Source organism: Lissotriton helveticus, chromosome 2_1 (assembly GCF_964261635.1).
Source record: "Lissotriton helveticus chromosome 2_1, aLisHel1.1, whole genome shotgun sequence".
Taxonomy (NCBI): domain Eukaryota; kingdom Metazoa; phylum Chordata; class Amphibia; order Caudata; family Salamandridae; genus Lissotriton; species Lissotriton helveticus.
Genome location: NC_136059.1, coordinates 1,180,159,360 through 1,180,186,737, shown reverse-complemented (window position 1 = coordinate 1,180,186,737; position 27,378 = coordinate 1,180,159,360). Strand labels below are relative to the sequence as shown.

Below are 27,378 nucleotides of genomic sequence, written 5' to 3'. Positions count from 1 at the left end.
TCAATTCGCTCTGGCTCCAAAGCTTTCTTGTTTGTGCTCTGCTCTACCATGCAGAAAATTCCTAGTGTATGCTCCTCTGTCCGTTGGAATTGGTGGGTTTGAGATGGTATTATTAGTGTATTGCATGATCAATAGCTCTTTGATCAATGCATGTTGCTTAAACATAATTCCCCACCTTGGTTTGTGGATGAATGTAGGTAAGTGTGCCTCACCCGAAGGTTCGCAAAACCAGCTTGGGCAAAATATTAAGGGCAAGCAATGCAGTACACTCCTAGATTTACTAGCATGAAAAAATACTGCTATTTATAAACGCTCTTGACCAGGGAAATATAACACACCACTTGTTTATTCTATAGGAAAACTGGTTAATAAGCATACATGTACAAAGCCTAGGCTTACAGTCACCACAACGGTTGGGAAAACCATTTTGGTTTCCATTACTGGGGCGAAAGTCGTTTGCATAGCTTGGAAAAGTTATGCTTTGTCATTGTTTTCCGGTTATCCCTGTTTTCCTGTTATCCCTGTGTTTTGCATTTGGTGAACTCAACAATCAGGTCCACTAGAGGCTCTTCATCTGTCTCTTCAGGTTCATCATCTGAGAAAAGATGCGATGATTGTGTAACACAAAAGTTTGACACATTATGACTGAGGATGGCTACTACTGCCCTGACCCATGCTATGCAGTGACAAGCAGCTGTAGCACGAGATTTGAGGTAGAAAGGTATAGGCATCTGTTGAGGGGACACCTACCAATTCTCCCCGCTAAAGGACCGTCCAGACCATATAACTCGCTCCCTTGTGATATCTGTGCTGTACAGGTGACTCAGTGAGCTGTAGTATCCATTTGGACCCCTACTGTATGCAGCACAAGACAGTATTTGTCCTTTGGAAAAGTTGGCTATGTCCAGGACGCACATACCACCCTTCCAGGTCCCCCTTCCCGAAACCTGTGGTGCCTAGTTTGTTCTGTGTCAGTTCTCTTCTCCCTTAATGAAACCCACTAAAGCCCCTCTTTCTAGGTTGGTGCCATCCCATTGGACCAGCTACTTCATCCCTGGAGACAGGATTTCTGTCCAGGAAGAGGTACTGAAACCACACTGTAAGTTGCACTAGATGTGCTGAGGAACATTGTGGATGGGAGGCACGGGCAGGTATAATTTTGTCGAGCCTATCTTCTTCAGTTGACGTAGTGGATCACTGTTTACTTAAATCTAGGCTTAGGGAAACAGGAATCACAAGTACTGTTGCTGTCTGGTTTTCCTCATTGCTGGCAAATTGCTTTCAATCCTTATTTCTCCCTCTGTTCCGATCTTGTAGCTAGGGTGCAAAATGTGGAGGACTTCAGTGATCCTCACTACCTTCGATGTTACTCAACATCTACATCAAGACTTTGGCCCAGCTGATCACAAGGATGTTTGGCTTTGAAGTGTGTTGATGACACCAGGCTAATGGTGTCGACAAGTCTTCTAAGTAATGGTGCAATTATGGCCTGCCACTCCAGATTTCTGAGAGCAAATCTGAACAAGCATTCAAGATGAATTAGAGATCATTCAAATCGCAACATGTACTAAAGATTACTAAGTGATCATATTCTCATTCATTCTCTCATGCACTCATTCAACTGCTGACTCCTTATAACATACATACAGTCTCTACACCTGGATACTGTCTGGGTTATAAGTGCGCTATACATATCAATATACCATAACACTCACCCATCCGGTATAGAGTCAAAATATAGAGTTTTTAATATCGACTAGACATAATATCGAGTAAAAAATATAGAATGGACATAATATCGACTAGACATAATATAGACTACCAAAATATCGACTAGAAAATTTTAATATCGAATAGAATGGACATAATATCGAATCAAAAATATAGAATGGACATAATATCGACTAGACATAATATAGACAACAAAAATATCGAATTTAAGGTAAGTTAATATTAATTTTTTTTTGTGTAATATAATTCTGTAGCGGGTTGTGGGTTTATAGGGGAATAGAGTGGGAAGTAATTTAATTATAATTAATTAAATATGTTATTTTATTTATTGTTATTTATTTAGAATTAATTGTTAATTAATTATTAATTGGTAATTAATTAAAATATAATAGGTAATTAATTTTAATTGATTAATTGATAAATATGTTAATTTTACTAATTTATTTTCTGTAGCGGGTTGTGGGTTTATAGGGGAATAGGGTGGGAAGTAATATAATTATAATTATTTAAATATGTTATTTTATTTATTGTTATTTATTTATAATAATTGTTAATGATTAATAATTGATAATTAATTAAAATATAATTTGTAATTTATTGTAATTGATTGATTGATAAATATGTTACTTTTATTACATTATTTTATGTAGTGGGTTGTGTGTTTATAGGGGAATAGCTTGGGAAGTAATTTAATTGTAAGTAATTATATTTATTAAATATTTTGTTGTGTCTAATTTTTATTTATTTTATATTGTAAATTAATTTATTAGTAATTGGTAAATAATTAGTATTAGCAGGTAATTTTTATTTGTAATTAATTGATTAATTATATATTTTATAAAATTTCAAAATAATTTAATTATTTTGTAATTGAAATTAATATTTATGTTATTTATATTTATATATGAAGTATTTACTTTCCCTACTATTGCACTCTCTGGAGTTGGAATAGTAATTTTTACCCCTACGCTATCCAACGCTTTCCCTACTGTTGCACTCTCTGGAGTAGGAATAGTAATTTTTACCCCTACGCTATCCAACGCTTTCCCTACTGTTGCACTCACTGGAGTGGGAATAGTAATTTTTACCCCTGCGCTATCCAACGCTTTCCCTACTGTTGCACTCTCTGGAGTTGGAATAGTAATTTTTACCCCTACGCTATCCAACGCTTTCCCTACTGTTGCACTCACTGGAGTGGGAATAGTAATTTTTATCTCTACGCTGTCCAACGCTTTCCCTACTGTTGCACTCTTTGGAGTAGGAATAATAATTTTTATCCCTACGCTATCCAATGCTTTCCCTACTGTTGCACTCACTGGAGTGGGAATAGTAATTTTTACTCCTACGCTATCCAACACTTTCCCTACTGTTGCACTCATCATCATCAAAAACTTTATTCGATTCAAACAAGAACCATAAAAGTCAAAATGTACATTTTAAATACATGAATTAAATTTCATTTAAAAACAATTAAAAAGGTATACCATTATTTTAGTGATAGAAAACATTTGGTTAATATAATCACAGTTTTGGCCCATAACTTTTCAATCATATTCGGTTAAAATAATCATGATTTCCAAATACCCATATTACATTGAGATCTAAGACAACAAAGTCAAAAACAACAATATACATGGGCTACAGACAAGTTCATGGGAACAAATTTAACCATACCGTTTCCTAATCGAAAGTGACACACGTATAAAATTTAGCATTGCACAGCAAACATCAGATGTGGACAGAGATAGCAAATGGTCATAACCCTCTTTATAGTGGCATGGTTGCTTTTTCTTAAGGATCGGCTTAATAAACCTAATTCTCGGATCCTTGTATAGGGGGCAGAAGAGAACAAGATGCATAGTACTTTGGCTTATTCTGTTGTTACAGGGACAGGGGGGCAGTCTCTCACACCAACTCCCCTGTTTAGGAAACGCAAAAAGAAAGTGCAAAATGTGTAACCTAAACCTCGTCAAATAGAATCGCCATTGTACATGATTTGTAAAGGTTAAATAAAACTGATGCTGTAAAGTAACCTTAAAAGCGTGAGTACTAACCAAGGAATGCACAAGCGAGGATTTCCAATAACTTGTTTTGATAACAGATTTAATATCTCCCCGAATATTTTCGGGGTTATCAAAAATGTCACCCAAGCCTATTTTATGGAGTGTTACATTAACATAGCATAACCACGGGATCTTATTCATGTTCATCAATTGTAAACAATCCCGGAGGATGTCTCTAGACAGCTGTAAATCCTCTGATAGCCATATTTTACCCCATAATAGTAGGGGGGAAAGATGAATGGTATGTTGCACTCACTGGAGTGGGAATAGTAATTTTTACCCCTATGCTATCCAACGATTTCCCTACTGATGCACTCTCTGGAGTTGGAATAGTAATTTTTACCCCTACGCTATCCAACGCTTTCCCTACTGTTGCACTCACTGGAGTGGGAATAGTAATTTTTATCCTTACGCTATCCAACACTTTCCATACTGTTGCACTCTCTGGAGTAGGAATAGTAATTTTTATCCCTACGCTATCCAACGCTTTCTCTACTGTTGCACTCACTGGAGTAGGAAGAGTAATTTTTATTCCTACGCTATCCAACACTTTCCCTACTGTTGCACTCTCTGGAGTGGGAATAGTTATTTTTACCCCTACGCTATCCAATGCTTTCCCTACTGTTGCACTCTCTGGAGTGGGAATAGTAATTTTTACCCCTACGCTATCCAATGCTTGCCCTACTGTTGCTCTCTCTGGAGTGGTGATAGTAATTTTTACCCTCTCACTATCCAACGCTTGCCCTACTGTTGCACTCTCTGGAGTTGGAATAGTAATTTTTACCCCTACGCTATCCAACGTTTTCCCTACTGTTGCACTCACTGGAGTGGGAATAGTAATTTTTACCCCTACGCTATCCAACGCTTTCCCTACTGTTGCACTCACTGGAGTGGGAATAGTAATTTTTAACCTTACGCTATCCAACGCTTTCCCTACTGTTGCGCTCTCTGGAGTGGGAATAGTAATTTTTATCCCTACGCTATCCAACGCTCTCCCTACTGTTGCACTCTCTGGAGTGTGAATAGTAAATGTAACCATCTCGCTATCCTACGGAAAAAATATTGTATATGTTTTATTAATAATATGTATATTACCTACTGGCGATATATATAGTTAGGACCTTGCTTCCATAGGAAATCCGCAACATTCTATTGCGAATAACTTTGGCGCCGGTTGAGGTACCATACTCATTTTAGGAATTGGGGTGTGTTCTAAGGTGATTTTATGATGTGAAAAAGCCTTCTGCTGGGATATCATGAATCATGTTTGAAAGAAAACTATTATCTCATGATTTTGACACAGTGGTTTGGAAGGGGATCTATAAGCTAAACTGAAAGCATATTTTCTGTAAATTCACATTATCTTTCTCAGTCATGTGAGCATGAAGTCTGACATTCTCAGTAAAACATGTACATCCAACAAGGACAGAGACTGTCAGTTGATTCCTTTGTGTTCTACTGCAGCCTCCTAGAGTGTTCTAAAGAACAACTAGAGCGCTAACAGTCCTACTTATTACAAAGGTATGGCACACCTGAAGCCATCTTGATTGGAATAAAGTGGTAACTCTTAAAACATTTAATTTAAAAAGGAACAAAATGAGGGGGTATATTTTGCCATAGAAAGTATGATTAGTGCTGCAGAAAGAAAAATTAGGGCACATTTTGAGTGACTTCCCAAATCCTCTTCTATTTCATTAAAAAATTCTGACATGCAGTCTCCCCAGATGGCCACCAGAGACAAAAGAGCCCAAATGTAGCCCAAATATCAACCAGATGTAGCCCAAGTATAGCCCAATGGCAGCATGTCCCAGAGTGTTCTAAAGAACAACTAGAGCGCTAACAGTCTTACTTATGACAAAAGTATGGCACACCAGAAGCCATCTTGATTGGAATGAAGTGGTAAGTCTGAAAACATTTAATTTAAAAAGGAACAAAATGAGGGGGTTCATTTTGACATAGAAAGTATGATTAGCAGCAGACTTCCCTGGTGAGCAGTAGCTTTACTACAGTGATCTAATGAGCAACTAGAGTGCTAGCATTCAGAATTTATGGCAAATGTGTGACACATCTGAATGCCTTCTTGATGGAACCAAAGTAAACAAGCATTGAAAATGCAATAGATCTCGCCCTCGTTTAAGTTAACGCCATTCTGTTTGTAATGAGGTGGCTTTTTAGCTTTGCTTTTATTAGTGTTTTTAAAACTTTCATGTAAATAACATGCATATGTATGCATATATGTATATGTATGCATGCATTTATATTTGTATTTATATAGATATGCAGATTATATATGTTTATATATATATATATATATATACACATACATACATATATATGCATATATATATGTGTATATGTGTGCGTGTAAAGAGAGGTAGAGAGGTAGAGGTGTAGAGGTAGAGAGGTAGAGGTAGAGAAGTAGAGGTAGAGAGGTAGAGACTAGTAGAGAGAGAAGTATAGAGAGGTAGAGAGGTAGAGAGGTAGAGAGAAGAGAGTGAGTAATAGAGTAGAGAGTGAGTAGTAGAGAGTAGTAGAGAGCAGTAGAGAGAGTGCAGAGTGTAGTAGAAAGTGAGTAGTAGAGAGTGAGTAGTAGAGAGTAGTAGAGCGTAAGTAGTAGAGTGAGTAGTAGAGAGCAGGAGAAAGTGAGTAGTAGAGAGTAGTAAAGAGTGAGTAGTAGAGAGTAGTAGAGAGTGAGTAGCAGAGAGAGAGAGAATAGTAGAGAGTAGTAGAGAGTGAGTAGTAGAGAGTAGTAGAGAGAGAGTAGTAGAGAGTGAGTAGTAGAGAGTAGTAGAGAGTGAGTAGTAGAAAGTAGTAGAGAGAGAGTAGTAGAGAGTGAGTAGTAGAGAGTAGTAGAGAGTGAGAAGTAGAGAGTGAGTAGTAGAGAGTAGTAGATAGTAGTAAAGAGTGAGTGAGTAGTAGAGAGAGAGTAGTAGAGAGCGAGTAGTAGAGAGTAGAGAGTAGTAGAGAGTGAGTAGTAGAGAGTAGTAGATAGTGAGTAGTAGGGAGTGAGTAGTAGAGAGAGAGTAGTAGAGAGTAGTAGAGTAGTAGAGAATGAGTAGTAGAGAGTGAGTATTAGAGAGTAGTGGAGTAGTAGAGAGTAAGTAGTAGAGAGTAGTGGAGAATATTCCAAAGTTTGGCACAGCACCACTTGCACAATAAGTCCAATCAAATCATATCACTTAGAGTCCTTATTGAAGCGCTGAATCTTGGTGTATATTCAAATGCTTTTATTTTCCATAAGTTTATGTACCACAGCCAGCTGACACGTTTCGTTCTGTACAACAGAACTTCTTCAGGGCGTTCTTATTTCCTTCAAGTTATGTCGGTATCCTGCTGTCATATAACTAGATATTTCTTCCAAATGTTAGACGAGACGTAAGTACATTCTTATTCAAAGTGACTAGGTATCAATTTTACCCACACAATTCGGGCAGACTTGAGTAATTTATAGCATCCTCAAAGTCAGTCTTTCAAAAATTCTAAAGTATAGGACATGATAATCCAAATCCAAATGTTTCTCAAGAAAAGTCATTTTCAATCGTTCGGAATTTCGGCATTTGGGCAGATATGACCCAGGGACCCCCAGTATGCAAGGGGAATTAGTCCCCCCTCTGCAAACGCGCCAGTGGCCTGCGTTGCAGAGAGGTGTAAAAAGAGGCATAGCCTCATTACACCTCTGTGCAATGCAGCCCCCTGGCACATACTGGAGGTTCCAGGTGGGCTAGTTGGCCCCTAGGGACCCCAGTATGCAAGGGGAATTAGTTCCCCCTCTTCAAACATACACGGGGGCTGCGTTGCAGAGAGGTGTAAAAAAGGGTGTGGCCTCATTACACCTCTCTGCAATGGAGCCCCCGGCGCATACTGGAGGCTCCTAGTGGGTTAGTGGGCCCCCAGGGACCCCCAGTATGCAAGGGGAATTAGTTCCCCCTCTGCAAACGTGCCAGGGGGCTGCGTTGCAGAGAGGTGTAACAAGGGGCATAGCCTCATTACACCTCTGCAATGCAGCCCCCTGGCGCATACTGGAGGTTCAAGGTGGGCTAGTTGGCCCCCAGGGGCCCCCAGTATGCAAGGGGAATTAGTTCCCCTCTCTTCAAACATGCACGGGGGCTGCGTTGCAGAGAGGTGTAAAAAGGGCGTGGCTTCATTACACCTCTCTGCAATGCAGTCCCCTGGCGCATACTGGAGATTCCTGGTGGGCTTTCAGGTCTTATATATTTAGGAATTAGCATTAAAAAAACTTTGAAATTCACTGAAAAAAACATAAGTTTCAGGCCTTATATAGTTAGGAATTAGCATTTAAAAAACCTTTGAAATTCACTGAAAAAAACATAGGTTTCAGGCCTTATATAGTTAGGAATTAGCATTTAAAAAACCTTTGAAATTCACTGAAAAAACCATAGGTTTCAGGCCTTATATAGTTAGGAATTAGCATTTAAAAAACCTTTAAAATTCACTCAAAAAACTATAAGTTTTAGGGGTGTTATAGTTAGCTGGACATTTCACTCATACAAAACCATTGAAATTGCTCCTATATAGTTAGTTGTACTAACTATATTTCGCCCACCCGCAATCCACTGCTGATGATGTCACATATTACATCATTCATGACATGGTCAGTGACATCACTGATGTCATCTCAAATGACATCACTGATGACATCACTGATGACATCATCCACGTGACAATCACATGCACCTTTTCATACACTAAATGTAAATGTAAATGTGCTGGATTTGTAAAGCGCACGGCTGCCCGTGAGCGTCCCGGCGCTTGCTTAGGGAACCCGTCCTGGTATTCCCCTGTGAGAAACCCCGGCGGGGTGTCCACAAGGTGAAAGCCAGGCATCCCGCCGTGAGGGGCCGTAGTGGAGATTAAGCAAGCTATTGCCCAGAGTCGCAGAGTGTGACCCCGTGAGTAGAGTAGGCACCAGAGCGAGAATTGTCGAGTCCGTGGAATTTTTGAGCCCGAGACCCGCCGAGGCGGGGAATCGAACCCTGGTCCACGGTCGATCTCAGCTTCTGGGTCCGCCGCCTCTAACCACTGAGCCACGCTTCTCCACTCCACTAGTAAAATCTTTCATCACTCTTTGTAAAATAAAGAGTATCATATTTGAATCCATTGTTACAGCAATACAAGTATCTAAAAACCCACTCAGTGATTTTAGATGTATACACACATCTAATCACTTACCTGTAGATTCACTCATAAATGCTGTCAATGAACAATAGAACACTATCAGAAATACTTATACACCTAAATCGACATTACACACCAGCACACATCCTATTCACATATGAAGTCATCCTACTCACTTATGCAAACAATGGATCATACTTACATATTTACTTAGCTACACACTTATACAAACACAACTTAATCTATTCATTTAGATAGTAAGTCATACTTAGTGAATTATAAAATCATTATTACAAGTATAAAGTTATCTATACAGTCACTCACACAATCATTGAGTCTTATGTATACTTATTAATATACAACAACTGACACATACACTGCCTTTTATTTTTCTAGTTTGTTGGACATGTACCATTGAGAAATATATTTGCTCATCACCACACCCATAAAGATATTCACTCACCCAAACAACTGTTAGAACATGTAGTTTTAACTTCATATATCTAGTAAATCAACTATTCACACATATTTGGGCAGTCACACCCCCCCCCCCCACCGAACCACACACACATTCACTGTCCCATACAAATACTCAGTTAACTAATCAATAACTAATACAGACTTTCACATAGCTAGTAACCAACTGGAGAACCAGTTTACACAACAACTGACAAAGTGATACAGATATTCAAACAGTTTAGTCACTATGCACTATATTTAGTGAGACACTATAAATTGGTCAAGTAAATAGACAATTACACTGCTACTAAATCCTCCATCCTAATATTTATTTTTATATATCCACTCATTCTTCAATGCAAATTGCTATATATATATAATGCATATTTAAATAACGAAGCAAACCACATTCACTGGATGATGTCTGTCATCAGTGATGTCATTTGAGATGTCATCAGTGATGTCACTGACCATGTCATGAATGATGTAATATGTGACATCATCAGCAGTGGATTGCGGGTGCGCGAAATATAGTTAGTACAACTAACTATATAGGAGCAATTTCAATGGTTTTGTATGAGTGAAATGTCCAGCTAACTATAACACCCCTAAAACCTATAGTTTTTGAGTGAATTTTAAAGGTTTTTTTAAATGCTAATTCCTAACTATATAAGGCCTGAAACCTATGGTTTTTTCAGTGAATATATATATATATATATATATATATATATATATATATATATATATATATGTTTTAAAATTACATTATTTTTAAAGTTACATTAATTATTTATTAATTTTAAGTGTATTTAAGTATTTTAAGTATGTTTAAATTAATTATATTTATTATTATATTACTTTAAAATTACTTTTAAGATCTTTAAAAAATTCAATATTTTGAGTGTCTATATTTTTTCCTATCGATATTTTGGAGTCGATATTTTTGTACTTACCTGTTTGTAGATAGGAAGTTGATATTCTGGCATTCTATATTTTTACCTCGATATTTTGGCAAGTCGATATTTTGACTGTCGATATTCTGTCAGTGATCCCGCCCATCCACACCCCATACAGAAACTTGTGACTCAATCAGGAATGGCTTTCACTCAAACATCAGCCAAACCTAAAGGCTTTACCAATTTTAGTTCTAATTTCCAGAGAAATGCCCTTTTCACCTTTCCAGACTTATACTTCAGTAATGGTAAACTCAATGGTTCCCAAATGCATCACTCAAATCAAAAAAATAGAATGTTCTTTATTATGGTCATGGGATTTATTGTTTTTGTCAGTATTGTTGGATATTATTAATACACCTTTAGTACCAAAGGTTTAACCAGACATGCTAGCACTGCCATTGTGCTAATGTTTAAATTTGCCTTAACAACACTCAAGTTTCCTGGTTCATAGGCTGAATAAGTGGTCCAGTCTAGGCTTTTAGTTTGCATTTTCTTTCTGTTTATCCTATTGTAATTCGGGACTGCATGGCCCAGACAGCAAAAAAAAAAATACGGGAGTGGATGGGATATTCTAACTCAGACCTGGGAAACTTGAGAGCTTTGTATTGACAATAATATTGCATTAGGGTGTTCTTCACAGAGGCACTGGACTCAAAGCTAGAGTTTGGGAAGATAGCCATCATGTGTTTGAGCACTGGAGTTCATTAAAATGAACTCAGTACCACATTGTTTTGTATTATGGAAGTCTTTTTGCCCTTTTGATTTTCTCACTTGTTGGTTGACCTTTGATCAACTACAGTAAAGTTAGACTGTCTCTCAGTGCTATTAAACTGCTCTATTTAGAAAGGACTCCATTTTCTCTCTTACAGCAACTGAGACATGAGAACCTGGTGAACCTCCTAGAAGTGTGCAAGAAAAAGAAGCGTTGGTACCTGGTGTTTGAGTTTGTGGACCACACAGTCCTAGATGACCTTGAGCAGTTCCCAAATGGACTTGATTTCAGTCGAGTTCGGAAATATTTATTTCAGATTATTAAGGGAATCGGATTTTGCCACAGCCACAATGTAAGTTGTATACAGAGCATGGAAGGATGAATGGAGAACCAATCATAAGAATGTGCATGACAAGTATCTTCATAATATTAATATAGGATATTTGCATGTCGCTATTGTCTGTACTGTAAGTTACAATGATTAATATGTGGCTCAATTTTCCAAATGCCTAGAATGATTTGGAGATCTGTCTTTACCCAGAGAAATGCATCTAATCCCCTAAAACATCTTTGGACAGTACCTGCACACATCTTACATATGAACAGGAGCCAGGACCAATTCATTAAATCTATTTCTAACCTCCTTATATGTGGTGTGAATGGTGCTTGTGAAAAATTGGGTTATTGGTTAAGGGGGTATGGAAGCCCTACTCAGTATAGTCTCAATCCTTGCCAGGGTAAACCACAAAGGTCACTAAATTAACTTGCGCTTAACTTTATGGTAGTTTGGCACAAAGCAGTCAGGCTTAACTTCAAGCCAATGTGTACAGTTCTTAAGCAGCGCACAAACCATAATAAAGTGAAAACATAACACAGGAAAAATTCCAAAGCTATTTATAAAAATATAGTATTTTTTTAATAAATAAAATGATACTAGTACGACAATTTTTTAAAAAGTAGGTAAATATAGCATCTAAAAGCAAAAAGCACCACTCACTGTCATCTATCCGTGCTAGACTGGGGAAAAGTCACAATATCATGTTCTGGAAAGCCTTCCCTTGCCCTGTCAAGACTCCAAGAAATCTGGGGTGACAAAAGACTAGAGTCTGGTTCCTTTACGTGCTCAGTAGGTAAAGCCTTTAGAAATATAAGCGGACCGGGACAGCTCTACCCCAACCATCCTAGCAGAATGGCCAATCCTGTCCACATCTAATCCCCTCACAGGAATATACAAACCTCAACAACGGAGACAATCACCGTCACCTGACCCAGGACACTGGCAGAAGGCACAAATGGTTAAGAAAAGAAAATGCCAACTTTCTAAAAGGGCCATTTTCAGAACTGTGACTTAAAATCCAACTTCAGCATTAAATAGGATTTTACATTACAATTCATTTGAGTGTAAATACCATATATCTATCTGCCCCCAATCAAAAGCTATCACTTATTAAATGTAATAAGGTAAACCCATGTCAGTCAATGGGAGAGATAGACCTTACAGTTGCAAAAAATGACTTTCAGGAGTTTTTCACTACTAGGATATGTAAAACTTAAACCCACATGTCCAACATTTAAAATAAAATGTACCCTGCCTTATGAGCCTTTATGGCCAACTCAAGAGTGACTTATATGTATTATAAAGGGAGGTTTAGGTCTGGCAAAAGGTTTATTTTGCAAGGTTGAAATCACAGTTTAAAACTGTGCAACAGGCTGCAGTTGCATGCCTGAGACATGTTTTAAAAGGCTACTTTAGTGGGTGGCACAAGTAGTGCTGCAGGCCCTCTAGTAGCATTTAATCTACAAGCCATGGGTACAAGTAGTACTATTATCTAAGGACTTACAACTTAATGAAATGTTCCAAATAAGTGTAAGCCAATTTTACCATGTTCTAGAGAGAGAGAACAAGCGCTTTAGCACTGGTTAACTGTGGTAATGTGTGCAGCGTCCTAAAGCCAACCAAAATAATTCAGCAAACAGGAGAAGTGAAGGTTAAACATTTGGGGAAATACCATGCCAATAATGTCAGGTCTAACAGGGCCCAATGCCGGGCATTGGTGCATGTATCCATTAGGTGAGGGGAGGCCGGGCAGCCATCACAAGGCTACCAAGGCACTACAACATGGATTTGCTTTATTACTGTAGCAGTCAAAGGAGCAGGTATGTTGCAGAGGAAGTAGTGAAATCCCCAAAACTATGAAGACCAATTGTAATTGCAGTGTTACCTAGATGGCTGTATCGTCTGCATAACAAATGAATGTTGGTGCTGACTCCAAATAAGATGGATATGTGTCATGTATACATTAAAGAGAGGGGTCAGAACTCACCTTTGCTTGACCCTGCTGCCACTCTTAATCTTGCAGGAAGCTGCCTTAGATCTACAGTATTTTGCTTCTTTACCCAGTCACTGCAAAACTCTGCAGCTGCTGGCTTGCTCAGGTGATTGAGAATCTCTAATAGAACCTGGAAATATTCTTGTATTATGTCTTATCCTTAAAATTGGTGTCTAAATAGTCCCTACCATGGTCCTTTTTTAATACCACATCAGTCTTTCTGTTTGAGCTGAATCTTTGTGAGCTTGCAATTTCTTGATACCTCTTCTCATCGTTAGTACGCAACATCTTGACATGCAGGCTGAAGCTTGCGCTTTTAATACTAACAGCAGACTTCCCTGGTGAGGAGTAGCTTTAATACAGTGATCTAATGGGTAACTAGAGTGCTAACATTCAGAATTTATGGCAAATATGTGACATATCTGACTACCTTCTTGATATAATCAAAGTAAAAAACTGAAAGCATTTCCTACTGAGGAGACTGCAGTAAATGTGGAAATTAGGAAACTTCATAACAGATAAATCTCCCAAGATGGCCCCCAGAGACAAAAGAGCCCAAATGTAGCACAAATATCACCCGGTTGTAGCCCACATGTAGCCCAATGACGGAAGTGTGCAAATCACTTTTTATTTTTTGTGTTTTTGCAGTTTTATATAGTGCAGACTTGTCAGGTATTGGAGTGCTTTACATGAGCATTTGATTACATCACACAAGAACAATTTCATTTTGGTTGTAGACATGGGGAGATTAGATTAGGTGTTTTGACCAGAATCATAGAATGTCGAGCTGAAACAGAAACTCCAACCTGGTTCCCCAGTTGCAAAGTCTGCAGCTCTGGAAGTAACACCACATCCTCTCCCCTAAGTGCAACATTTAATCAAGTGGCCAACTGGATAAAAAAAATAAAGATAACAAATACTTTAAAAGTGCTTTGTCACTATTTGAAAACTCAGAAAATATGTCCTCATTTTAGTTTTTTGTAGTACTAACCATAATTTTGATGCAAATAAGACCCTCTCATATATGTAATTTTTAAAGGAAATGCTCTAGGTATCACAGTTTTGATTACATCAAGATGACAACAGGCGTTCCACACTTTTGTAATAAATATAGAATGTTAGCAATCTAGTTGTTCATTAGGATACAGTTGAGAGGCAGAGGACAGGGGCACGGACTCTGAAAATTGAAGGCAGGTAGGAGGGTGCAGAGGCAACAATTTGACCACACTGGGCAGGCAGGAAGGGCAGTGGGAGCACAACAGACTATGGAGGGCGGTGGAAAGGGGGGCAAAGGGCAACAAACCAACAATACAGGACTGGCAAGAGAGGCTGTGGCAAGATAATAGACCATTGTGGGCAAAAGGAAGAGGCAATGGTAGTACAATCATACATGGCAACAGACCCGATTCAGCCAGGAAACGTCCAAGAACAGTAAAATCAGTGATGTAATTTGAGATGTCATCAGTGATGTCATCAGTGATTTCACTGACCATGTCATGAATGATGTAATATGTGACATCATCAGCAGTGCATTGCGGGCGCTCGAGTTATATTTAGCAGAACTAACGAAGAAACGGGGGCCACGAGACTCGCTATCCAAGGAGTCTCGTATGTGGAGCTGCGTGATGGATGAGGACCGGAGTGATGTTTGGGGCTCATGGTAGAGCCTTGGAACGAGCAGTAATTTGAGAGTGCATCCATCCAGGATATATGGACTACATCTCCCACAAGCACAATATGTGTTTTCATACAGGGAGATGGTAGACGTCATGCACTTTACTGCTGGCCCCTGATGAGGAAAATAAATTTCCGAAACGCGTCGGGCCTATTTCAAACACGCAACTGCCCATACCAACTAACGCTTTGGGGAAGGCGCACGCAGGCTCGGGTGCTACCCGCTACTTGGACAACCCCATGGAGCGTAATACATTAGCGGCGGTCCTGCCGCTGGGTTGCACCACCCCGAAGAAACGGGGGCCACGAGACTCGCTATCCAAGGAGTCTCGTATGTGGAGCTGCGTGATGGATGAGGACCGGAGTGATGTTTGGGGCTCATGGTAGAGCCTTGGAACGAGCAGTAATTTGAGAGTGCATCCATCCAGGATATATGGACTACATCTCCCACAAGCACAATATGTGTTTTCATACAGGGAGATGGTAGACGTCATGCACTTTACTGCTGGCCCCTGATGAGGAAAATAAATTTCCGAAACGCGTCGGGCCTATTTCAAACACGCAACTGCCCATACCAACTAACGCTTTGGGGAAGGCGCACGCAGGCTCGGGTGCTACCCGCTACTTGGACAACCCCATGGAGCGTAATACATTAGCGGCGGTCCTGCCGCTGGGTTGCACCACCCCGAAGAAACGGGGGCCACGAGACTCGCTATCCAAGGAGTCTCGTATGTGGAGCTGCGTGATGGATGAGGACCGGAGTGATGTTTGGGGCTCATGGTAGAGCCTTGGAACGAGCAGTAATTTGAGAGTGCATCCATCCAGGATATATGGACTACATCTCCCACAAGCACAATATGTGTTTTCATACAGGGAGATGGTAGACGTCATGCACTTTACTGCTGGCCCCTGATGAGAAAAATAAATTTCCGAAACGCGTCGGGCCTATTTCAAACACGCAACTGCCCATACCAACTAACGCTTTGGGGAAGGCGCACGCAGGCTCGGGTGCTACCCGCTACTTGGACAACCCCATGGAGCGTAATACATTAGCGGCGGTCCTGCCGCTGGGTTGCACCACCCCGAAGAAACGGGGGCCACGAGACTCGCTATCCAAGGAGTCTCGTATGTGGAGCTGCGTGATGGATGAGGACCGGAGTGATGTTTGGGGCTCATGGTAGAGCCTTGGAACGAGCAGTAATTTGAGAGTGCATCCATCCAGGATATATGGACTACATCTCCCACAAGCACAATATGTGTTTTCATACAGGGAGATGGTAGACGTCATGCACTTTACTGCTGGCCCCTGATGAGGAAAATAAATTTCCGAAACGCGTCGGGCCTATTTCAAACACGCAACTGCCCATACCAACTAACGCTTTGGGGAAGGCGCACGCAGGCTCGGGTGCTACCCGCTACTTGGACAACCCCATGGAGCGTAATATATATATATATATAAACACCAAGTTTGCCTGCAAAGGAAGGAGCCCACAAGCAAGGTGAAATCACGGCTTTTTATTCCTGTTGGGAGCAGCAGTGAAATGGATGCAAATTTCCAGCAACAAGCATCAAAGTCCAGCCTGACGCGTTTCGTAGCCTTACTTCATCAGAGGCTTGGGCTTGTACTCGGAGGCAAGCATTTTTATCAGGCAGCAACATACTTCCCGCCTCAGTGGGCGTTGCCAATCAGATGGCCTTGTGGTCTTGGTAGTCACCTGTCTTACTCGAGTGAGTAGCCTTGCCCCAAGCACCTAGATAATGTCACAATAAAACCCGAGTGGGGTGTGCTGTTATGCTTCTCAATTCAAAGCTGTCCATAGTCTGCCAACAAGTGCCCCATTGCTTCCATACCGGTGGCGTTTTTAGGCGTCTCCATGGGGGGCCAGCAAGCCCCAGGGTTTCCTTCCGCAGCTCAGGCTCACCGCTCAAACATAAACACCAAGTTTGCCTGCAAAGGAAGGAGCCCACAAGCAAGGTGAAATCACAGCTTTTTATTCCTGTTGGGAGCAGCAGTGAAATGGATGCAAATTTCCAGCAACAAGCATCAAAGTCCAGCCTGACGCGTTTCGTAGCCTTACTTCATCAGAGGCTTGGGCTTGTACTCGGAGGCAAGCATTTTTATCAGGCAGCAACATACTTCCCGCCTCAGTGGGCGTTGCCAATCAGATGGCCTTGTGGTCTTGGTAGTCACCTGTCTTACTCGAGTGAGTAGCCTGCCCCCAAGCACCTAGATAATGTCACAATAAAACCAGATATGTATATATATAGTCGTCTTTATTTCAGTAAAATAAAGACGACTTTGTGAATTATGAGACTAACCATCTATCATCTATCTCAAGAGTAGTTCAGGCTCTCGAGTGAAATACATGTAATTCAGAAAGAAGCTCAGTGAAGAACTTCTATATTTAAGAGAATGCATTATCTTCTGTTTATAGTGGCACTTCTGTTGGGATGGGAGGTGGCAAGGTACAAATAATGCAGTCCAACACCACAAGAATTTTCCATCTCCTTTGGGTGCTGCAGCGACTGTGAAGCCTTTTCAAAAGGCACAGATACAACCCTTGATTATCCTCTGTATTACCCATTACAATCTCTGCCCGCTGAAGAGGGGCAGAGATAAGCAACCTTCACATCAATAAGGAGGGTTTCTTTGGAATGAGGTGTGTGTACATTTGTATGGCCAAAAAGTAAATTGCAAATGTTTTCCCTGTTTATTGAATTAAATTGGGGGAAAATTGAAGTTTCTTACAAAAGAGGCTTGCATCCAAGTATTATCTTTATGTACCTCTATTTGATTGCTAAGCTACCTGTACAGGTATTTCCAAACTTCTGATCAATCGTAATATGAAATATCACGTGTTATATGGTAGTTAAATGAGGTCTCAATTAAAGGCCCATGAAAGTTTAAACATGTTTTCTAGCTTTCGTTATTTCATGTCAAATCCATATCTCCCAGTAACACGTTTTGCCATTTAATATGCTAATCTCTTTCAGTGAACACTCATTCATATTCTTTGTTTCTTAGATCATACACAGAGACATTAAACCAGAAAACATATTGGTCTCCCAGTCTGGAGTAGTGAAATTGTGTGACTTTGGTTTCGCAAGGGCCCTGGCAGCGCCGGGAGAGGTGTACACAGAGTACGTGGCTACGAGATGGTACAGGGCGCCAGAACTACTGGTTGGTGACATCAAGTATGGAAAGTAAGAACCAGCAGATCATTTTTTTATTTATTTTGTAGGGAGAGACGATGATGGCAAAATCTACATCCCTATTTTTCTTATAGTTAAAAATTGGATTTCTATTAGGCTAGGGTATGTAATTCAGCCAGGCGGAACCCGCCACTCTGGTGAGGATAAGGGAGTTACACACCGAAGATAACCCGCTGCTCACCCCCTTGGTAGCTTTGCAGAGCAGTCAGTCTTATCCCAGGGGCAATGTGTTAAGTGTTTGTGTAACACACACACACACCAGTGACACACTACACACACCACAAAAGAGACTCCACACAAGGTTATATAAAAATATCACTTGTATTGTATATCAACACATAGACCACAATCACATAAATCACAATCAGTTTGTCAACTAGCCAATTGTCATAACATCACCGTTAGTGCACTAAAGTAAATACTTACAAGTTGCACAGGTCATAAAAATATCATGAAAACAGCACCATCACTGTACATATTAAGCAGGTCCTGAAATAGTGCTCGTCATTCTAACATTGCACGGTATAAAACGACAACCATCCATATATATATTTCAGGGCGTGAAATGCAGCAGTTAAGTAAGAGAGAAAACATATAGATCACCATGAACATATAGGGTGCAGATTCCCTGCACTACTACAACACTTTATACAGTAATTTCAAAGAAAGACATGGGGCACTGGAACTCCTGTGTGCCCTTTAATAAGGATTACAGTAATTTTAGAAAGCACTCATGTGCGTTCTACTCATGGCCCCTAGAGACCAGAAAGGCAGTGACAGTCGCAGACCCTCGGCACCCTCCCAGGTATGTACCAGCACGGGGTGGGGGAGCACACAATGCAAAGCAAGTGGGGGGGCCTCCCTTGGTCTCTCACCTGTAAGCTTGAGCGATGTGCAGCTGCCTGGGCTCATGCAGCATACTGTGAGTGATTCCAGGGGCTCAATCCCCCAAAGGTATGCCCCAACTGCTGGCAGCAGTTCCCTGCGGACATGCGGTGCAGCTGCCTCTGCCCCTCCTCCTTCAGGAAGCACGTCAGAGACCTTGACCGGTCTCAAGCTGCCTCACCCAGGCAGCACGACACAGGGCAAGGACACACCAGTCCCTCACAACACTCACTGCCCACTATTCGCACTGCAGCTGACTGCTTGGTGCTAACGAGGTCTCTTCTGACCCGGGTAATTGAATTTTCTTTCAACTTAAATGAAACGTACCTTTCCGCCGGCCGGGTCCCGCGTCTTCTCTGCTCTCCTACTCTCCAGGAACAGGAAGCAGAAGCAGGCAGCCGGGCTCCCTCCCTCCCCAAAGCCAATCACAATGCTGCAAGCATTGTGATTGGTCTTGACGCTGCCCAGCCAGCGGCTTATGAGGAGCCCATTTTCCCATTGTAGGCTGTGTTGCAGCCTGTATGGAGAAGGGCAGAGTGCGCATGACTGGTTTGGGCAGCCACTGTGGGCTGATCAAGCAGTCTTTGTGCATTGAGGAGTGGGCAAACCACTCCTCCCCTACCCTGGCTGCTCTCAGAGCAGCCCTACCCTCCTGCCCGCCTGCAACCAAACATAAAATGGTAATAACTGAAAGTTATTGCCATTTTATGTTTCTGCTTCTTGCACTGCGAGAAAGCAGTGGGGTGACGCTCATCTGCCCTAGTGGAGGAGCCGACCCTGCAGTCCAATCTTTCTACTGTTCCAGACAGGAGCAGCAACTGCAGGCCAACCCACTCTGCACCTCAGGGGCAGCTCTCTTCACACAGCTTTCCCAGCACTCCTTCCAGGCATGTTCCTGATAAGTAAAGCACACAAGGAAGTTTCCAACAAGAATGTTTCCCAATAAGTAAAGCACACGTAAGACTTTGATGACCCTGGGTCTTCTAAAAACAGAAGGCCAGCACACACAAGCCCTTGGACATTCTTCACAAGCAGGATATCACAGCAGGGCAAAAGATGCAGTCTTTTTCCTCTTCCACAGACAGAAGCAGCAACTGCAGGCCAACCCACCCCTCACATGGAAAAGGCTAAGCTCCTCACGCAGCTCTTCAGATCTTCTTCTTGGCAGGATCCTCTTGTTTCACGAAGTGATATAAAGCCCTGGGGTTTAAGGTCTCATACTTATACTCCGTTTCTCATTGTTCCTTTTGCTTCAGAGTCTCTGAGCTCAGTCCAAACCAGTTATGTCCTTCATAGTGCAGTTTGACCACAGAGGGTGGAGACCGCATTGTGCAAAGGAGACATAGCCTACTCAGGTGCTAGCAAAACGACTCCCAACACTCTAAATGCAGACCAGTTCTATTCAGCCTAGCGATGAGTCACCCAGGCAAGGCAGGACACACCTCAACCCCCCTTGTGACTGTCTAGAGGGAATGCACATCCCCAGCTCCTGTCACTCCAAAACCAGATGGTGAATACACACACAGACACAGGCAGAGGCACACTGAATGGTAAAACAAGAAAATGCCCACTTTCTAAAAGTGGCTTTTTCAAATACACAATTTAAAAACCACCTTTACTAAAAGTGTGTTATTACATTCTGAGTTCAGAGAACCTAAACTCCATTTCTCTATCTTGTCCCAAATAAAAGTTACATATGTAAAATGTTACACTGCAGCTCCAATGATAGCCTATGGGACAGACAGCCTTTCAACAGTGAAAAAAAGAAATACACATAATTTCACTATCAGGACATGTAACACACACCAGTACATGTCCTACCTTTCACACACACTTCACCCTGCCCACAGGGGTATCTTGGGCCTACCTTAGGAGTGCCTTACAAGTAAGAAAAGGAAAGGTTTGGGCCTGGCAAGTGGGTGCACATACCAGGAACATGGCAGTTTACAATTGTGGATGCAGACACTGCAGTGGCAGGTCTGAGATACATTTGCAGGGCTACTCTTGTGGGTGGCACAATCAGTGCTGCAAGCCAACTAGTAGCATTTGATTTACAGGCCCTGGCACACTCAGTGCACTCTACTAGGGAATTACCAGTCAATCAAATATGCCAATCATGGATAACCATTCATGTTCACAATTTACACAGAGAGCATATGCAGTTTAGCACTTATCAGCAGTGGTAAAGTGCCCAGATTCCTATAACCAATAAAAGCAGGGTCATAAAAATAGGAGGCAAAGCGCAAAACATGTGGGGATAAACCTGCAAAAAAAGGGCCATGACTAACATGTATACTTGCCTAATTTAACACATGCAGAAGGGTGCGGTACCACACCTAAATATCAACCTGCAATTACAGCAAGTGCAAGCGATTGATTATACAATTTCATCAATGTAGATGTTGATATTGATTTAGGTTCCTTATTCACACAACCAATCCTTTTCTGTTAATGACCTTTATCAAAGGTAGAAGAGGTCTTTCATGGTTTTCTTGAAGTCGATATTGTTGCAGGTCGACATTTTTATATTTAATATTTTGATGCAAAACCTTCAGGAAGTTTGACACATCTATAATTGTTCTTCATTTGTTTAGCACCAAACCATCTTACTCTTCTGATGATTATTTTTGATGCTCGAAATGCTTCCCCCTTTTTGCCAATTTAATCTTATGAAGATTGGTATTTACGTAGTGTGTGATTAAATTGGAGTAACTTGTTAACTCTGATGGCCAGATGAAATGTATGTTGTATACTTGCTTGGCATGAGACGAAGGTTTGTAATTGTTTTTGTGTGGTGCTTCGGTACTAGGTGTGTTTTGTCGTTATATGTGGGAAAGGCTACCTTTGATGTGTGGTCTACTTGCTCACTCAGAATTGTTGAGGTGAATGACCCAGTGAGGTTGTCGTGTCGGTTTGATGTGCTTTCTTTGAAGGTGGGTGGTGTCCTGAGTTGTTTCACGGATATCGGTGCTGCTGCTGAAGTTAGAGCATTTTGGACTATGAGAGGCCTTTCATGGCCCTTTGTATATGTTTTCAAGTTTAACTGATGCTTCTCATTTTATTGAAGGTAGAGAATTAGTAGAGATTGAGTGAGAAATTGAGAGATACATATTGGCTCACTGAACCTAAATATTTCAATAATGCCTCACGTATTCCTTGTTTTTAGAAATGACAATGCCATTGGAAATAAGTGATTCAACAGTACTGATAACCTACTTATGTATTTATGGTATTGGTGAAGCACACAACCACATTAGAAATGTACAAGAGCAACTAATTACCAGCATTATAGAAAAGTGGATAAGGGAACTTAAAACGTCTGAGCAAGAGATCATAATTTTTTTAGGTCTGGCCTAGAAACAGCTTTGCCTTTTGCGAACCTCGTGTAATCAAAAGAAAATAATAGACGTATTAAAAAAAATGGGGTCAGAGTCAGCCCCCTTCAGCCATTTGTCAGTTGGTGTGCCATTGAGATGTTCACTCAGCCCAAATGCCAGTACACAAGAAATGAGCAATGGATCGGCACGTTTCAACTTTGCATTGCTTTCCTTTTTTTTAAATTTATTTTTGTTATTGGATATTTTCTTTTTTTGCAAGGAATTAATACATCAGCGGTCAATTACATTCATAAATTCATTCGCAATTAAAGTACAAAAAAAAATCAAGAACAGCAGTGATTAGGCCCAAAGGGAAGAAATAATCTAAGAGAAATACATGAACAATAATTGAGAGATAAAAAGAAAGAAAAGAAACAACAGAAGAGGCAGGTGTAATTTAGCAAAGGATAAGGAGTCTTTTTAAATCCGATCCGTGATGGGTCTCCATATCTTAGCCCCCATTAGCCTTTTTCTCTTCCCCTTGGTCTTATAAATAGCCGTTTCTAAATTATACATTGATAATAATCTTGCCCACCAGGTCAAAAAAGATGGAGCTTCAGGACTAATCCACTCCTCCGTTATGCAAGCTCATGCAAGTGACATGCAAATAAATACGAAAGATGTCAAAGCTCTAGATCGTGTGTGGATAGCAATGTCAGAGCTCAGGCCAGTCAGCACAAGTTCTCCTGTGATATCGATTGTTACTCCCAATAATGAGCTCAAAAAATGCTCTATAGACAGGAAAAATTCAGCTAGTTTCGAACATGAAAAAAACATGTGGACTGCGTCTGCAGCAAACAGCCCACACCTGTTGCATTTAGTCCTGGCAAATGTAGACCAGTTAGAGATCTTTTTTGGTGTATAATACAAATCGTGAATAGCCATATAATGCTGGCTAAGCATCATCCCGGTCAATAAAACCTGATTTGCAAGACTTAACGAATCTACCATGTTGATCCCTTCTTGCCCTAGCTTCTGAGCCCATTTGTTTTGAAAATCCTGTATATCATCAAGGAGTACCTCAATCAATAAAGTATACAGTAGACCGATTGAGGCTTTACCCAACTTCTCAATGAGCGGTATTGTTCTTAATTGGTTTTCCCGACCGGGACCTAGGAAGTTTATAAAGCTGCGAATCTGAAGACACTTGTAGAAATCATGTTTGGGAAGGCCATATTTAGTTTGAAAATCAGTAAATGAATAAAGCTGGCCTGCCTCGCATACATTACTAAGTGTTGCAATTCCCTTTGAGCGCCATCTAAAGCAGATTTGATCCCGAAAAATCAAGGGCAACAACCCGGCGGCAGAGAAGGGAGTATAAGCACTGAGGTTAGGGATCCCCAAATGACGCTTAACTTGTCTCCAAATAGGAAAGGCAGACTTAAGAATCTTGAATTTCTTTTTTTTTTTAAATAGCTGGGCTCTAGTGGCCCGATTCACAGAATGAACTTAAGACTCAATCCTAAACTTACTACTATTTTGGTATTCACAGAATGCACTTACTACTTTTGGCATTCACAGAATGAACTTACTACTTTTGGTATTCACAGAAGTTAGGATTTTGTCTTAAGTTTGTTTTAAGACAAACTTAAGACATACTTAAGACAGACTTAAGACAAAATCCTAACTTCTGTGAATACCAAAAGTAGTAAGTTCATTCTGTGAATGCCAAAAGTAGTAAGTGCATTCTGTGAATACCAAAATAGTAGTAAGTTTAGGATTGAGTCTTAAGTTCATTCTGTGAATCGGGCCCTAGGATTTTAACAAAACATCCATTAGCCTCCTCACCAAGACCTAACGCATATATGACAGGACTATGACAAAACGAAGTTTCAGCGCCCTTCCCAGCTACTAATGGACTTATAAATTGCAAAACAGATGCCCAATGAAATAAACAAAAAGTATGGGATACCTCAGCCATCACGATTTTCATGGCAAAACCATCTTTCTATAAGCCCTTCTCTGGCGCCTGTAACCCCACAAGAACCTGGAACTAATGCGTTCTAATTTATTAAAGCAAGAGCTCGGAAATTCAAGGGGAATTGTTCTGAACATATACAGTAGTTTGGGGAGTACAAGCATTTTTAAGATATTTGATCTCCCATACAACGAAAAATGTAAGTGGTCAAGTCTCTCCAAAGTGGTATTCAATTTGATAAGAACTGGTTCCATGTTTCGCTCTGGTATCTTATTAATAGGCAGGGAGATTTTAATACCTAGATAAGTAATTTCAGAAACAGTTGTGATGTGTGAAGGTGGTTCTTCCCCTATTACTGATATCTGGGTTTTAGATATATTCAGCTTGTAACCCAATGTAACTTTGCATTGCTTTCCAATGTAATGCGCATTCTGGGTTAGTCAACAGGACAGCCCTCCGAGAACTGAGGCGTCAATCATTTTGAGCGATGGCACTTTGCAGTTTCACAGTTGACTCTGCCTCCTCCAATAGGCAAAGAATCCAGCCCACCACCTAGCCACATCAAACTGTTGTTTGAGGCCAGCTCAGGCTATGAGTCCGGAGATGCTGCGATGACTCCCCTGCTTACAATCAACGGACTCTTCCTGTCCATAAGGTGGAAAGGAATTACTGAGGCTTCAATATGCTTCTCCCAAACATTCTCACCTCAGGGTTGCCAAGAAAGTGTTGGCACCTTTTCTTTGAGACACACACATGTGCCTTGTACATGCCGCATCAAGGTTGCTGAAAGATGTAACTTAGCCCACCCAGGTGCAGTTGAACAAAGCAGACTGTATGTACAGAAAAGGAGACAGTACAAGATGGTGCCTGCATCACTCGTTGCAATAAATCACCACTGATGTGATCCTGAAAGACAAACCCGTCCAATGTGGTGCTTATTTAGTTGGTTGCTAGGCAACGGTCATCGCCAGGACCGGATGTCTGGCTAACCCAAAAAACGGCATGAATTGCATTTCTTTTATATGCTGCCAACCTGGATTGTGCCTTGCTGAGTTTCGATATTCAACCAGCTCAGCTCTGAGACATCCTTTGGACTCGACCTAACAATGCAACACCTTCAAGTTCGTTTTTAGGTTTTGCCTAGCCAATGCGTACGAAGTACGCATGCGCTAGCAAAATCTTATGTTTTTCTCTGTGGGGTCGGGTATCCGCCCCCTCCTCCCATTGGTTAGCTCCATAAATGGAGGCTAGCCATTGGGAGAAGGCTCTGTCCGTCAATCTCGGACCAGATTCGGGGGCGTTCCCGAGAATTTTTCCCTTTTGGTGACGTCAGCCGAAAGCCTGTTCTCGGGAACGCCCCCGAATCTGGTCCGGCATTGACGGCACCCGGAAGAAGTCCAGGTGAGTGCTTGCTTTTTTTTTTTTTTTTGCCCGTTCCCACCCCCTCTCCCGCTCTCCCTGTCTCCGGCCCAGTTCCCGCCCCCCTCCCGCTGCCTCTCACGCTCTCCATGTCTCCGGCCCCGTTCCCGCCCCCCTCCCGCTCTCCGTGTCTCCGGCCCCGTTCCCGCCCCCCTCCCGCGCTCAGTGCTTTATTTGTTACTCTTTCTGCAGGAGGGCAGAGCGTGGGTGACAGCAGAGGGTACATAAAAGCTCTTCTCGTTATGGGCTCCGGCTTTCAACAGGCGTTCAGCAGAGCCAAATCCATGCTTCTGGCCCGAGCTTTCAGCGGCTTGTCGAGCCCGGCTCGAGCTTTCAGCGGCTCGCCCAGCTCTAGTAGAGTGTGAAGTAGTTTGACAACAGTCAACCATCTGTGCCAGAAAAAGCCCACAGAGTAGGGAATGCTGTGTCCTATGCAAACGCAGGAAAATAAAATGAATCACATAAACATGCATAACTCCGAAAGCCGCGGTCAAGGACTCCATCCTCAGATGTAAAACGTGAGCAGAAGCAGTGACGCGCAGGAACCAGGGGAAAGCGGGTGCACTTTTAAACTTCAACAAATTCGTCTAAAAGACATTGTGTAATGTAAATGCTCATGTGATGGGTCTCAATACCTTCGGGTTGAGTTCGCGTTATCTAAAATTACAACAACAACAAAATCTTCCAATCGATCCTCGTCGGCTTCCGTAGGTCAGCTAGTCAACTCCCTTCACACAGACAGAGCGCATGCGCAGTGGGGGAAGGTTTTCACGCTTACCCAACGGCTGAAGCTTCGTGACTGCTGCTGCCGAGAGCTGAGCTCTCAGCGCAACTGGTGTGGCTCCCCTCACTCCCCTCCCCCACTGGCTCCGGCAGCCAGTGGATCCCTGAGCCCCTCTACAGGATAGAGAGCGAGGAGGAGGAGGTGGTGGCTGCGAAGATGGCGTCTGCCCTGGAGCAGTTCGTGAATAGCGTCCGGCAGTTATCTTCTCAAGGTAAAAGAAGAATCTCTTTCCCTACCCTTGTGCGCGACCCTTTCCTGCATTCCTTTCCTTGTGTGCGCGTGAAGGAGTGAGAGAACCTCTTCTGTTCGAGAGACCCAGGCAGCTAGAAAACATAATGCGCATGCCTTAAAACCTGTTGTCCTGCGGCCATTCCACAGTCAGGCGAAATGTCATTGCTATATAAATGTTTTGTAGACGATCCCACCGGCTTGTTACATTTTGATGCGGTATTGACATTTCGCCTGACCCCAACATGGTTGCTTCATTGGACAAGGCCCCGCCCATTCACGGTTTCTATGTTTGAGCTGTTGACAGTAAGTTTTGGCCGGGCCCCCCTACTCTCCTGTTACCCACAGATTGATTGCTGTAGTGATTGATAGCCGTACTTTGTTTTTGGTTGCCAATAGACAGACGTGTTCGTTTTATGGGTGGAATAGCCCTGGTCGGCATGTGCAAGTCACAAAACATATACAAATCCTAAATAGGCAGATCTGTTTTTAT

The 27,378-nt window shown here is 41.6% G+C and overlaps 1 protein-coding gene across 1 annotated transcript in view; it reads left to right on the top strand.

The window, feature by feature from the left end:
* CDKL2 (cyclin dependent kinase like 2) overlaps positions 1 to 27,378 on the top strand; it is a 522,774-nt gene that overhangs the window by 235,634 nt on the left and 259,762 nt on the right. Inside the window, exons 3-4 of the mRNA XM_078677465.1 lie at positions 11,215 to 11,409; positions 18,087 to 18,265. Of these exons, the coding sequence (XP_078533591.1) occupies positions 11,215 to 11,409; positions 18,087 to 18,265 (374 nt within the window). The remainder of the gene's footprint in view (positions 1 to 11,214; positions 11,410 to 18,086; positions 18,266 to 27,378) is intronic.